The sequence below is a fragment of the Pseudonaja textilis genome, chromosome 2 (assembly GCF_049901715.1).
Source record: "Pseudonaja textilis isolate UNSWEBS1 chromosome 2, rPseTex1.2, whole genome shotgun sequence".
In the NCBI taxonomy this organism is placed as follows: domain Eukaryota; kingdom Metazoa; phylum Chordata; class Lepidosauria; order Squamata; family Elapidae; genus Pseudonaja; species Pseudonaja textilis.
In genome coordinates this window covers 122386861-122402459 of record NC_141991.1, presented here as the reverse complement: position 1 = coordinate 122402459, position 15599 = coordinate 122386861, and the positions used below count along the sequence as shown (strand labels likewise).

General features: G+C 38.6%; 1 protein-coding gene across 6 annotated transcripts in view; it reads left to right on the top strand.

The window, feature by feature from the left end:
- RHOT1 (ras homolog family member T1) overlaps positions 1–15599 on the top strand; it is a 50180-nt gene that overhangs the window by 28137 nt on the left and 6444 nt on the right. For 3 of the 6 annotated variants that reach the window (XM_026711253.2, XM_026711256.2, XM_087925123.1), the window contains 7 exons: positions 581–726; positions 2242–2342; positions 2487–2617; positions 4193–4276; positions 5141–5260; positions 6587–6789; positions 9900–10022. In XM_026711253.2, the coding sequence (XP_026567038.1) occupies positions 581–726; positions 2242–2342; positions 2487–2617; positions 4193–4276; positions 5141–5260; positions 6587–6789; positions 9900–10022 (908 nt within the window). Of the gene's footprint in view, positions 1–580; positions 727–2241; positions 2343–2486; positions 2618–4192; positions 4277–5140; positions 5261–6586; positions 6790–9899; positions 10023–15044; positions 15253–15599 lie in introns of those variants that run through there. The other 3 variants (XM_026711254.2, XM_087925124.1, XM_087925122.1) reach the window with 2 other exon arrangements.

Genomic DNA, 15599 nt, shown 5'->3' with positions numbered 1-15599 from the left:
CACACCCTCAAAATGAATGCCCATAAACAATTAAATAGAGTTGAAAGCATTGGTGGAATATAGTTGTTTTAACTGCTTTATGAAATACCTGGAGAAACAGTACTTCATCAGTGTCTGAGAATAGTGAATTCCAAAATACAGGGGGGAATCTAGGAGAGACTTGCCATCTAGCCTCCATCCCAGTTACTTTCTGAATACATTTTTCAAACATTATCTTTGCTATTAAAGGCACTTGAAATGATTAAAATATATTAAATATTTAAGTTGATTTGCTATGTGGTATATTTTAGGATTTGCCGATCAAGTGATACTATTACATAAAAATTACAGGTTTTGTGGGGTCCTTGGTTCTCTTTGATCCTGGTTATTTTCTTTCACTACATTTCATTACCTAGCTAGATAACATCATCAGTGCTAGAAGGGAGTGGGATTTGCTCACTGTTTTATCGTTCTCTTTCCCAGAATTTCTTAATCAAAGCCATCTAAGGCACAACTAAATGAAGCAAAGAAAAACAAACTATGTCAGTTGATTTACTAAACAAAGCAAACTGGCTATAAATAAATATAAATCTGTTTTCAGGACCGGGACTGTGCTTTGTCTCCTGAAGAACTCAAAGATTTGTTCAAAATCTTCCCTTACATGCCATGGGGACCAGATGTCAACAGCACTGTTTGTACAAATGAAAGGGGTTGGATAACATATCAGGGATTTCTTTCCCAGTGGACGTAAGTGTAGCATATAAATAAGAGATTGCCTACAACTTGTATAGAAACAGCTATTCTTTTAATGGTAGAAAGTGAAAAATGAACTGTTTTCAAAGACAGTTTATGTCAGGGGTATCAAACTCAATTTCATTGAGGGCTGCATCAGTTGTGTTTGACCTCGGGGGGAGGGGGACAGGGTGGCCGTGGCTAGCTTGATGTCATTCATGTCGGGAGCACCTGTGGTGGCCCAAGCGCTCTGGCAGCAAAAATGGACTCCTGATCTCTGTTTTTGTCTGCAACGGCCTCCTACAACCCTCTGCCAGCAAAAACGAGCTTGGGAGGGCTACATGCAGCCCCTGCAAGCTCCATTTTCGGCTGCAACGGCTTTCTGCAACCCTATGCCAGTGAAAATGGAGCTCGGGAGGGCTGCATGCAGCTCTCCTGAGTTCCATTTTCACTGACAGAGGCACCGTGGGCCTTGAGTTTGACACCTGTAGTTTATGTGATTGCTACTATGTAGTTTTTTCTTTGCATATGGCTATTTCTAGTTGCAAATACATTATTATATTGAAAACTCCCAGCCCTCAAAGAACAAGCACATTTGAAGCCAAAATGCTGTTTCTTATATATTATGATTTAATCAGGAAGGAATAATCATATAATTGTAAACCAGGCGTGTTTCACAAGTTAATTCTGCATTGAATTAAAAGCCAATTATTCTCTCTGGAGTTTCCTCAAGACCTGCTTGATAAAGATTGCCATGCTTGATTCATACAACAAGCAGGTTGCCCAAGAAAACTATTACTATGACAAGAAATGGACTACAGTGGCCTTTTTTTCTACTATCCATTCTGCTATCTTGCCTTTACGAGACATGGCATGCAAACTGATAAAAATGTATAACATACTTTAACATTATAAAATCTTGAGCTGTAATCCAATATAGTTTAACTACATACTACATATTTATGTGGTATGTAAGAAGTGGTATATAAGCACTGATACAAAATTACTAACTTTGCTTCCTGCTGCCTTCAATAGCTTAAAAATCTGTTTCCAGGGGTTCCCAAAGAGAGAAGGTGCGAATTCCAATGCACGAGTATATATAAAATATTTATATATAAAATATTCCTGGATTTTACCAGTAGATTTGTATTGCATCTTTTTGGTGTCCTTAAGGCAAGAATCCCCAACCCCCAGGCTGTGGCCCACAATCGGGTTGTGGCCTATGCAGAACTGGGCCATACAAGCAGAGGGCAAGTGTGTCTGCGCTCACAGCTCCACTTGCACAAGCAGGAGGTGCTTGTGCACGAACCTTCCTTTGTGTGGGCGCGCACACTCAGCATGAAGCTCCGTTTGTGCAAATGTTGCGAACATTCACAAAGATGCCTGCCGCTTGCCCAGAACCATCCCCTCTCCTACCACACACCCAACCACCCTGCCTCCGGTCTGCCAAGTTGGAAAGGTTGGGGACCGCTGCCTTAAGACTACAACAAATGCCGAGAACTTGGGAAACATAGTTGTTTTCTCTTATAGACTAACTACATACATGGATGTACAGCGCTGCCTCGAGTATCTGGGCTATTTAGGATATTCAATATTGACTGAACAGGAATCCCAGGCATCAGCAATCACAGGTATTGGCTTTCACTTTGCCCAACTTCTTATGGGAAGAATTTGGATGGTTGCAGGGTAAAGTAATTGAAGAATACTTTTCTTAAAGTAAACCATTGGGATTTTAGGGAACATGTCTCACTATGTGACCCATTTTTGTTTTAAAGTAACCAGAGACAAAAAGATTGACCTTCAAAAAAGACAGACTCAGAGGAATGTGTTCAGATGTAATCTAATTGGGTTAAAAGGTTGTGGGAAAAGTGGAGTTCTTCATGCACTGCTTGGAAGAAATCTCCTGGTAAGAAGACTCTTCTGTTTTTCGCTAAAACAATGTGTTACAGTTGGGATGGAAATGCCTGTTGATACCGCTTAGTCACTGCTTTTACAATGTATTTTTAAATGGTTCTTTTCATACTCCGTTTATTTTTATTTTTATTTGTGATCCAACAACTTTGAGGCAGGACAGCTGCACAACCAATTAGCTATGGTCCTTTGGGGCCCAAAGGAAATGTACTGCTAAGTTAGACACATACCAGCATTTAATGTTCTAGCAATACTGCTTTGCTGTACAGATCCAGAGTGCAGTATTTACTTATCACATTTCTACATTGCTCATCTCACCTAAGTGACTCTGGGCAGCTTACAAATGAAAACCGTGAAAAGTGACGTAATTAAAAACACCGGTAAAAACAAGTTTAAAAGTTAAGAGTTTTTTAACAGAGGTTAAAAAAAAATTTTTTAAGTAGAGGGAGTGCCCTCAAGCCACCAACCACGCTCAAGGTTGTATGCTACTCTTAGGTTCCTGTACCAGTTGGCAAAACCAGGTATTGATGGTTTTCCAGAAGGCTGGGATAATGAGAGCCTGCTTCATCTCTGGGGGAAAGATGTTTCATGGGGCTGGGGCAACAGCAGAAAAGGCACTTTTCCTAGATCCCAAAATTCTTTAGTTGAATTTTGTTGAACAACCCTTCCCTGATGGATTGAGTAGGACAGATTGGTGAAATAGGGATAGGGTGTTTCTCAGGTGGCTTGGTCCCATGCTATGGCAGGCTTTAAAGGTGATAACCAGCACTCAGAATGGACCTGGAGGCAAACCAATACCCAAAGCAGTTTACATAGCAGAGGTGCTACATATACCCCCTCCATGGATGCCCAAGTATGCTTGTGCCGCCACAGTCTGTACCACCTGATCCTGCCAGACTATCTTCAGAAACAGGGCCTTATAGCCAGCAACTTGTGAAGCAGCGCTCCTGAAGACCAATAGGATTTCCGGAAGACAACCATTATTGCCCCCCCTCCAGCCCTGGGGTCTTGGCTGGTGCCATAACCTAAACCTGGCCAGGCACATTTCAGAGAAGGATACCGCCACCCACCCGTCTCTCTGGGCCTAGCCAGGTCTTGGTAATACATGCCAGGTGGACTTGCTCCTCACTGATGAGATCACAAATTAGAGGAGCTTTGTTATTAATTGACCTGGCATTAAATACCAAAAGCCGAAAGCCTGGCCCTTGGTCTGTCTGTTGACCCTGTCCTGGGTTTGAGTACACAGGTGTCAGACCACGACAGCGGTACCAAACACCAGGGACATCTTTTCTGGGATCAGCCTGCTCTCTGTCTCCCATCAAAATTCCCATCACTACCTGAATGATTTAGTCTTGCCCCAAGTAGTTTGCCAACCCCTATGCTACACTTTGAACAACCAACATGGTCAGTGAGGAAAGAGATTTTGATTGTTTTGATCCAAAACATTTGAGAGGCATAGCATTGCCTAATGCAGTGTTATAGTCTGGGAAATAGTATAAATGGATATATGTAATACACTTTATTAGAAAACTATGTGGTTTTTTACAATTTTTTTCCTTTGTGCTTTCAGAGGCAGAAACATATACGTCCAGAGCACAAATCCTACTATGCAATTAATACCGTTTATGTGTATGGGCAAGAGAAATACTTATTGGTAAGTTACCCTTATAATAACATTTAAATTTGACTTTTTCCTTTTTGTGAGGACTATTGACATTGTATTTTAATGGTATGTATTCCCCCCCTTCCCCAGTTTTCATTGTTAATCTTCAAAGGCATGCTTGGGATATACAATGAAATATTGTGAACCTTCTTGCTACAATTTGAGATTGTTACAAACTGCTGTCTTTCATAGTAGGGTGTCTTCCTTGTTTAATAAAGAGCTTAGAAGATTTCTAGTATTATTTACTTTAAAAATAGATATCCTATTCATGAAAGATTTTCCTAGGGCTATTCATAACTGTCTACACTTCCATTTTTTAAAAATAACTAGAATACAATATATAAATATTAAAACTATAGAGCAGATAGCAAATATTCATAAAATGGATATGTATTGCAACATAGAAGACACATAACTTGAAATATTAGATTGGGAACCTATTATACACATACCATCTGAACTAATTTTGGTGCTTGCCGGATCATATCTGCCTGTTGTATATCCTAAGTTGAGGTTGAAGCTGGCACATCCTTGCTCTGTTTGTTGGGTTTAATAGTCTTTGGAGACTATTAAATGAAGTGTACATTGCTTGAACAGTGTATGTACTGACAATAAAACATTGAGGAGCCTGTATCTGTGTAATATTGTGTGTGATGGCAGACCTAGATATAATCCAATTTTTAAAAAATTGAAGTACCACTTTGCATCTTTAGTTTTTTTTTAATGCATCATCTATTTATCTCTGACAGAATAAATTGGAAAAACTTAATGGGCTGTAGTGAGTACAAAAAAGTAAATTTGTTACACTGTTTGTAACTTTACAGTGTTTGACATTGCCTTTCTTTCTCTTTTCAGTTACATAATGTTTGTGAATCTGATTTCTTATGTGATGCTGAGATCATGTGTGATGTAGTCTGCCTAGTATACGATATCAGCAATCCCAAATCATTTGAATATTGTGCCAGAATATTCAAGGTTTGTATCCACATAGAAAATAATTATGTCATAGAATCATTGATTTCAAAGGGGTTGTATAGGCTAAAGAGTTCACCCGAGTCAGTATAAGAATCCACATTAAATTACATTAAAGCATCCTGACAAAGTGGATTTATTCATTAGGTCCAAGGATCTTTTGAAAGGCAACTGTCTTTCCGAGAAATTTATTCTGATGGTGAAAGTTGTGTATATCTTTTAAACATTTGAAAAAAAAATGGATATATCTACAGAGAAAACCAGCAGTTTATTCCATTTTGGTTCAAAGTAGTTGACATTAATAGGACATGGCTATTTCTATTTGCTCAGAATTTTAATATTAATTTTATTTTTATTTATTAATGAAATGTACCTGTCTGCCCATCTCCCAAAAAGTGACTCTAGGTGGCATACAACAAAATGTATGTCCATATATTTCAGTCCATGTGGGATGGTACTTAAAACGAATGAAGGTGAATACACATGTCCCACGATAATGTTTCAGGATCCAATCTGGGTCAGTCACCGTGACCAGAGGTTTTGTCTTCCAAGTTTTTAGACTTGTGATGGAGCCCATCCTCAAGGAACTTCTCTCTAGCATAGTGTGTTAGCTGTATTAGTGTTGCTTAATGACTTACAGTTAAAAAAGGAAATGTAATTCTAATTAATTCCAATATTCCAATATTAATTCCAATATTGTTGTGGATTAAGGAGGAGCTACTTTCTGCTATGCACATTCTATTAGGCTTCCATTTCTAATCTATTCTGATAGAGAGAAGTTCCCAGAGGATGAGCTACATCACGAGTCCAAAAGCTTGGAAGACAAAACCTCTGGTCCCGGTGACTGATCCAGATTGGATCTTGGTACTTAAAACATTCATCATTTAGACCACGGGTGTCAAACTCACCATGTCACATTGCTGTCATGTGACATAACAAGACTTTTTTCCCTTAGCGAAGCTTGGGTGGGTGTGGCCTGCACATGACGCATCCGACCTGTGAGCCGCCAGTTTGATACCCTGATTTAGACCATGGAAGTGTTAAATTTCATATCGGGCTGATTAACACTAAGTTAAATCTTTTTCACACACCTTTTCACACTTACTTACTTTACAAAATGGCTGTGAATCTATAGTAGGAAAATACTATGATAACCATATGGAGTATACGTGAACTGTATGAAAAAGGATGGCATGTACATTTAAAAAAACCCTAGATTGCACCCTCCCCTCTGTTGAATTCAATAATCACAGCTCTGCAGATTTTAAGCCTTGTGTTTTATTGAAACTGGTAGTTAACTTTTATTTCATTTTTATTTTAAATACCTAGCAACACTTCATGGACAGCAAGATACCTTGCTTGGTGATAGCTGCCAAGTCAGACCTACATGACGTTCGGCAGGAATACAGCACTTCTCCAGCTGACTTTTGCAAAAAACACAAAATGCCTCCACCCCAAGCCTTTACTTGTAACACCATGGATGCACCAAGTAAAGATATCTTTGTTAAACTGACAACAATGGCCATGTATCCGTATGTATCCAAAACACCTTTCTATTCATACTGCATGGATCATGACAGTGTTGCATGCTGTGGTTGCCATAAGGATGGAACTCTGTGCCCCAGTGAAATTGTGTTTAGCAACAGAGGGAGATGTTAGTGCTGGATATAAATGAAAGGCAGATAAGTATAAGTTAAGTACCTGTTTAATTTTTTTTTTTTTTTTGTTCTTATGCGCAAGATTTGGCATATAATCTTTTGACAGAGAATCTTTGAAGATTGGGACAAATTCGATTTAATTTAAAGGACATGGGGTTCGATTCTCTCCATATACGCATGCATTGCATTGCTCGTTACCATTACTCATCCATTAATGCAAAAATGTGAGTCTGTCCCAAAAAGATTGGACCCTTAGATGCTGAAACAAAATATAAATACAGTTTAGTCTTTTTTATTTAAAAAAAATGCATCAGCACTAAAATGTTCTATCTTCCTAAATGGATAAGAAATGAATTTTCAGGTATATGTATCAGTTAGGGTCATTTTGTTCTCATCAGCTTATTCCTCAGCATGCTTCATTATTCGGGCTGTGCCCATTTCCTTAGTAAACCTGTTTTACATAAGATCCAGGATCCAAAGGATCATGAAATTAGTTCTAGATGCCCACTAGGTCTTTGGCTTGAGGACTAGCTCTCTCCTCAGGTGTCAAAGTAGGGGAATGTGCAAAATGTTTCATCTCAGAGTGTTCTGAGCCTTGGAACAGGCCCATGTTGAAGATAGACCACATCTGGATCACTTGTGGAAGAACTTGTTTTAAGGTTGGAACATTGCATGACATAACATTTTGCAGATCCTAGTGGCAAAGCGCTTCTATATATAAAATGGTTTGCTGCTTTTTTAGAAATGTGGCATTATGGTCTTGCTATAAAATTGGATTAAAAACAAGCTGCTCAGCTGTCCATCAGCTGGTTACATTTAGGGATGATGAACGATAGCAGCGTGATTCTAGGGGACAATTCTTATTTGAATTGTAAATGGTTTAATTTCCCTTGGAGACAATTAATCAGCATTCTCTTTCATCTCAGGGAGTTATAGCAAGGATTGCTTCTGCTTTGAATGATTCTGCTTGCTTTTTTGAACTTCAGTCCCTAACAGACTATAAGGAAAAATCACCCCTCCAAAGTGCATATGAATTGAGCATTCTCTTAAAATCGTTGAAAAGTACAAATATTCTAATTGAAAGACTTGTAACGATGGGCTTCAGAACAAAGTAGAATTCAGTGCACTTAGTTACAAAAAGCTGTATAAATAAGGACATTTACATCACAGTCTATGTCAGGGGTGTCAAACTCAAGACCCAGATGGGGCCCATGTGGTGCTTAAATCTGTTCCGTGGGGCCGGCCTGGAAATAGCAAAGGACATGCCTGCAGTGCATCTGGCAGCCAAAACAGGGTGCAGGGGGATGCGTGGCCGGGCCCCCTGTCCCGTTTCAGCCTGGACAGCCTCCTCCAACACCCTGCTGGCCAAAATGGGGCGTGGGGAGGCTGCGTGCAGCAGGGTGCTGCAGGAGGCCGTCCAGGCTGAAAAGGGAACATGCAGGAGCCTTGCTTTCCTCCCCATGCCCCATTTTGGCCAGGAGGGTGTTGGAGGAGGCGTCTCCCTGTCTCCCCTCCCCCCCGGCCAGCCTGCAGAGAACTATAATGCTGATCTGGCCCTCAAAGAAATCCAGTTTGACGCCGCTGGACAATGTATTCAAACGTATTTCATAATTTACTAAAAAGTAGGGGAGGGAAAGATCCTTTTTTCCCCCAAGGGATCATTATCCTAAAGCAAATTGATGTGTATCAATGCTAAAATGGAAAGCTTTAATTTTCCTTTGAAATGTGCCTCTCCTTTCTTTCTAGTCCCCCAGAGAAGAACCGCTAGACGATAGTCTCTTGCTTATTTGTCTCTCTCAAAAATACATGGCTTGTGGTAAAATTTTGAACAGTTGGTGTTTCGCGCATTGTAGAGAATTGTCAAGCTCGAGACATATGATCTTAAAAGGTTGCTATTACTCACTGAGCATCTCACTCTGTTGCCAAGCAAGCCCACTCTGCAGTCTTTGCATTTGACAGGACAAATCTTTCTTTCAGGATTTGATTTAGACGTTCCTTCAAATGGCAGATTCAGAATGGTGCCATAGCCGATATTAAGTACATCCTAAGGCCCCACATTGTATATATATCCCCAGTATCTATGGCTCTGCTGGAATATAGGCTTCCTAGTCGTTTCTGCAAAGACAATGTCTATGCATAGCAACCTTTATTCCAAGCCACCAAAAAAAAAAAAAAAAACATCCACATGGCAAGAGTTTGCTCTTACAACCAGGAATTGGAAATAGGCTGCCTTTGAACAACTGAACAACAACTGGCTTTCTATTCGTAGCTCTCTCATAAATAGCTATTGACCTAAATTCTCCTTTAAAAAAAAAAAAAATCCACCGCCATCTTTCTATACTCAATTAGGCTGCAGGGAAGCATTCTGAAGTTGCAAGGATCAGTGCTGCTGGGTGGGAGGCTTTCAGTTGTTCAGTGAAGGTAAAGTTGCTTCTTCTATTTCTTGGAGGGTCCTTTTGGGGGGGTGGGGGGGAACGACACCAAATCTAAATTCAGGAAATTCCACTCTTCTTATTTCTGTTTGGCAACCTAGAATATTTAAATATTTGGAGAAATCTGAGCAATAGCGTATTTGACTTTCTTCCCTTGATTCTCTTAAGCATGTGTGTGTCGGTTGGGATGCCAGAGGTAAGGGTAGCTGTTGCTTAACGACTTTCAGTTAAAGAAGGAAACTGAATTCCAATTTTGCTGTGGATTAAGGAGGAGCTGCCTTCTGCTATGCATATTCTGTTAGGCTACAGTTTCTAAGCCCAATGTGAGTGGAAAATGGATTGTTTATTTTCCTTATGGGGACACTGGCATATCAGCACAGTCCCTTAAAATATAGTATGCTCCTCCTGGAAATCTACCCAGCTTTACTCTACCCTTGCCTCACTTCCTGATCCCCTCAAATGTTCCCAGTTCCTATTTCTCTTGGTTTTAGTTCAGTTTTCTCATGGTTTCTGCCCGAGGTCTCAACTCCTTCCTTCTGTGTGTTTTCGCAGCCATGCCCGGTTACGCTGTATGTGCACCTGCAACAGGTGTACATTTTGCATCTGTCAGAACCTCCTCAACTCAGACTTGCTGCAATCTGTAAAGAACAAACTCTTCACCGCAGTTCTTAACAGGTCTTTGATTTTATTTACTAGGTACCAGCTGTGCTTGGAATTACATGAATGAAATCCATTGCTGAACTTTGTAAACTGACAGACCTGTCACACCATATCCATTAAGCAGCCAAATGTCCTGCCAGTTATTGATTTATTTGCTACAGATGCTGTGTGGCTTATGGATAGCACAAAATAAAAATAAATAAATAAAAGAAAACAAAGAACCAAACCCCAGTAATAGTAGCTATTAACACATCAAGGAAAATGTCCTAACACTAATAATTGCCTACAGCAGGGAAGAACTGCTATATCATCCAGCCCTGAAGCTTTCCAAAATAACCAGGTCCACTTATTTGACCACCAACGATGTTGGTGCTGGCTTGGGCTTGCTTGGTTGGAGCATCTTCTAAAGCAGATGGGCACCAACAGAAAAGGTGGGTCCCTGGCCCTCAAGGATGTGACTTCAAGGGGGCCTTCCCTACTGGAAGCTACTGGGCGTACAGAGATGGCTGGGAGAAGACACTCCCTTTGCAAATAATAGTTTTTTCTGTTCTCTTTAAGGTAACAAATCTTGAAGCACATCAGTCTGACTACTTGGCATCAGTTAGAGGAGTTGAGTTCGCTTGTGAAAGCAACTCTCTTTCTAGGCCTTCAGAAGTAATTGCCAGGAGAGTCTTCATCAACTCATAGTTTTCTTACAGACTCTGAGAAAGGAATTAAACCTCATTTCTCCATCTATAAAATCAACTTGTCAGAGAGTCAGTACTTATGTCTGAAACCATGGCTTTGCCTCTAATGTGATAATCAAAAAAAAAGTTGATTTTTTTGGGGGGAAGGGGGGGGAGATACAGACACACACACATACACACACACAAACATCCTGGATATTAGTTACATTTATTTCCAGCATTCAGAATATATACATTTGGTCCTTATAAATGGATATGGTGTGATAAGATCTGTGTCATTTTAACAACTAAATCAACCCTCTTTAACAAAATGCTACTACTTTTTTTTCATTTTAAGAATGCACAAATGATTCCCAGCTCAGGATATTCTACTGTATTGGAAAGAAAATTTGAGATAAAGATATATATCTAGTAAAAATGTTCCTTGTCGCAAACAGTATTGCATCTCTCTGATACCACATTGCAAATTATTTAAACGTTTTCATACAAACAAAAACAGGTTTAACAGACTATTTATTAAATGCATGGTCGCATTTGAGGCAAATTGACCCAAGACATGAATGAGAGTTCAAATCAGATTCCTTTTCAGTAATATTGCTGTTCCTTCTCTGCCAGCATTATTATTTTATGTCCTTCGATTATGAATTTTGAAATATAAAATATAAAATACATGAATGTCTGCTCCACTATTTCAGTGTGTGGAGGAATATAAAAGCATTCAAGTAAGATTCCACTGTGCAATTTGTTCATTCCACCAGTGGCTGGCAATTTGGGAATTATATTAAGGGATTATATTTTTTGCTTGGTTAAGGGCAGTTAATCATTTAGTCACCCCTATAAATAAGGCAGACTGATAAGGAGATCACATTGATCCCTGTACTGTGCTTGATAGAAGGATAGACATAGCATTATATTTTAATGGAAAGAAGTCCTCAGATCTTGGCAATTCTACCATTCTTTTTGGTAGGCGCTCAGAAAACCCACAAGAACAAAAGGTCAGGAAAGATGGATCCAGAGCCAGATAAACTGAACTTTGAAGAAAAGCAGCTGCCCATCAGTTTCCACTTCCTGCCTTCATGCTGAGAGAGAGAGATGGCTGTCAGGAAAATGTTTATTCTCCATTTCCCCCCCAGCAAAGCAACTGCACGAACCCAGCTGGGAATAGCTTCCAGCACAGCTGTATGGCCCTAGAAAAAGATGCAGCCATTTTAATTAGATATGAAGAGGCTGTTTGGTGCTTTCCCACTATTCTGAATCCCTTTTTTTAGAGAATCTGTACAATCCTACTATATCCCTGAAATAAGAAAAATGCAAGAAAATATATAATCATAGGTAATCAAATGGCTGAAAGGAATTATACTATACTGCTAAAAATCCCTTTCTACCCATCTTCATTGGAATAGAATTACGGTAAAAAGAAGAGTGTTTGTTTTAAAAACAATTTGCCCTTGAAGATGATTACTCACTCATTATTTTGAATGTGACATAAAATAGTAATTTAATATCTATCTTAGAGCATCTGGATCAGACAAAAGCTCACCTTATTCAAACATTTATATCTCTTAGTAGCCAACCAGCTACTTCTGGGATACTTGCAAGCATCATAGGATAACAATATCTTCCATAGTTGGTCCCCTGCAACTGGTGTTTGTAGGCATAATCTGATGCTATCCCTCAAGGACCCCATCCTCCATTAATCTATTTATTCTCTATTAAAGCCATCCAAGTTAGTGAGCATTCACCACTATGGGCTGTGGAAAGGAGTACTTCTTTATGTCTCTCCTAAATCTTCTTCCAGTCAGTCTTGCAGATGACCTCTGATCTTGGGGTCCTAAGAGGGAGAAAAAGTACAATCTTCTGTCTTTATGCGATATATTATTTTGTATACCTTGTTCACATACTTTTTCAGCCTTGGTTATCATATTTTGATAAGCTAAAAGAACTCCAAACATTTTACACTTTTCTCATAAGGAAAGTGTTGTAGCTTGCTGATCATTTTGGTTCCTTCTTTTGCATTCTCCCCCTCCCCCACTTGTATCTTCTTTCAAATATGGCAAGCAGAACCATTCACAGTTTACCAGATGTTGACATGCCATATATTTATCTTAGGACTCAGTGTTGATGGTTTTATTTTCATTCCCTTTCTTAATGATCCCTTAAGTGGACTTTGCATTTTTCATAGCTGAAACATACTAAGTCAGCAACTTCATTGAAATATCCTTTATAACCTTCAGATCTTCTTCCTAATATATTAAAGCCCATCAGTGTTGTGCTGCCATATGCATCACTTTTCACTTACTTAAAGTTGCCCTGTGTTTGCCATTTAATTGACAATTCAATCATTTCGAACAGATTCTTTTTCTGATCCAATTTTGATAAGTTGCAATAGTACCTGTCTAAACGGTTTAAGTGATAATTTTTTAATGTTAAATAAACTCCCACAAAGTCTTCTGAGAGAAATCAGATAGTTCAGTCCTAAGCTTCTTGTGTTTCAATTGAATTTAGGGTCAAAAATATTTGGGGGAAGAGAGGTCAGTTTCATCTCCTCAGTGTCAAATCAGATTAAGTGAAATATCCAAATATCCATGCCAATCGTCTCTAAACAAAATAGGATAGATACAAAGGTTTGATTTAATAGTGTAAGGCACTCAACCAATCAAATAAAAGAAGTCACTGAGAGACCTTACTCTTCACCAGCATTTCAGATGCCTTTTTGGGGGGAGCATTGACTTCAAAAATATGAAACCCAATAAACTGGTACACACTGAAGAAATTATAGATCTGTCTATATTGTTTGAATTTTTTAAAGATTAATTCACGATAGACCTGAGGCTTTGACTTGAGGCTGACTAGAAAAAAACCACCTGATTCTTAGCTTAGCCTTCCCTTGTAGTGGTAGAAATTATCTTTCTCCCAAATGTCTTGAAGAAGTCTGTAGCTTTAGGTGAAATGATATCCTTGTTAACCATCAGCCTATCCTGTTGGGTCACAGAAGCATTTCCTTCCTCTGATATCTCTAAAATATTTGCTGCCTGGTCCTTTTAAAAGCAAATGAAATTTCATGTTCACTTGTGAATTTCTGATTTAGAAGGAAGACATTTAGGATCAACTGTTAGGGTCGCACTTGGTCATATGATCTGTAATATTCCATCAAAGGAAGGATGGGATCTATTCCATTTTTCTCCCCATCCATTGCATTATCCTGTAATATGATTGATTCGCCCCCCCCCCATTTCTTTCCCCTCAACCCTCAGTTCTGAGAATTTTTTTAAAATAATTTTAAGATTATTTTGATTTAAAAAATAGTATTTCAACAGAAATGTTGCTGAATGCTGCATCTCATTTAGTTTGAGGATGATTGTTAGCAGAGAACTTTGTAAGTTCTCTTGTATGGTGACTGAGAAATATATTTTTTCTTGTCTTCCCTGAAACATTTACCTAACCAATCTTAGAGGAATGCCTTTTTTCCAGGTTAACTACCAGCACTCAAGAAATACAAAATTGTTAGATTTCTCAGTAGGGCATATTCAATCTTGATCCATTAGAGCGACTTTATATTGCTTGGAAGATGCAGCCCCTATTTTTTCCATGTGTGATAATCCTATTTTTGCACACAACTGAACGGATTATGGGTGGATGGAAGAAATCACACAGTCAAAAATACAGCATGTTATCAATCTCTTTGGAACTGAAGTAGCCACAACCTGATTTTCTTTTTACACATTTACCCTCGAGATTGCCCACATTTCACTGGGTAGCCCGATTCTTATTAGGCATTTTTTTGAACAGCCGTGGTGAAAGATTGTGTTAGTCTCACTAACACAATGTAGCAATATACATCTCTTCTCAGTAGTCCGAATAAGAATAGGGGAGCCCTGCTTTATTTTGAATGCCATACAATTGAAGCTTAAATAAGTGAGAATCATTTATGTTTTAAAAATATATTCAGATGAAGAAAATGCATTCCAGTAGTTGTAGCCTTATTTTAAAAAGGGCTTTATTGACCTTTAGCCTAGAAATTTAATCTGATATTACACTCACTAGAAACAGAAAATAATAATTTTCCTGTCATGAGAAAATTAAAATAGAACTTTTAACAACAGCTTTAACTCCACAGTTCTTTCAGTTGAGGCAGGGAGATCTATCATTATAAAGTTAGGATTTCATTTATTGTGAAAGTGACGTCATTGAGAGACACAAATTGTTGATTTGAACTGCCCAGGACCTCTTCCTATACAGGCTTCAAAAGAAGTAGGGTTGTATTTAAAGTAATATATAACGCACATAATTTAGGGGAAAAAAACGTTTGACCATGCTGGATTATTTTGATTTAATTTGTTTTTTCCTCTAGGTCTTCGTTTTCATTTCTCTGGCTGGCACTTACACTCCTCTTGCTGCATTCCTGTGCATCTTTTTAAAAATATTACATTTCTAAGTATATTTTCTAATTCATTGTGTGCTTTCAAACCATTGGCTTGGCATTTGCTTTTTGGCTATTTGCATGTGCCATGAATGGTAAAGACTGATTTACTATTTATGCCTCTGCCTCAATCATCTTTAAAAAAGAAATGAAAAGAAAACTCATACCTCTCAAGAGTTTTCAAAAAATTAATGAGAATATCTGAAAGGTGCTTTTACAAAAGCAATTGGACTTTCTTGTTTTCCCTAGAAGATGTTTTGCTTTTCTTGGATGAGAAGCGAAACATCTTCCAGGAAAACCTAAAGAAGTCCAGTTGCCTTTTGAAAAAGCACCTTTGGGACAACCATGACCTGGATGACTTGAGAATCTCCATTAGTCATTTAACGCATATACTGTACTTTAATGTTGAAGTCTCCAAATATTTGAGCTAGTTGGAGTTAAGACTTTGAGAAGATGTTATGAGCATGCTCACAAAGTAATCATTTG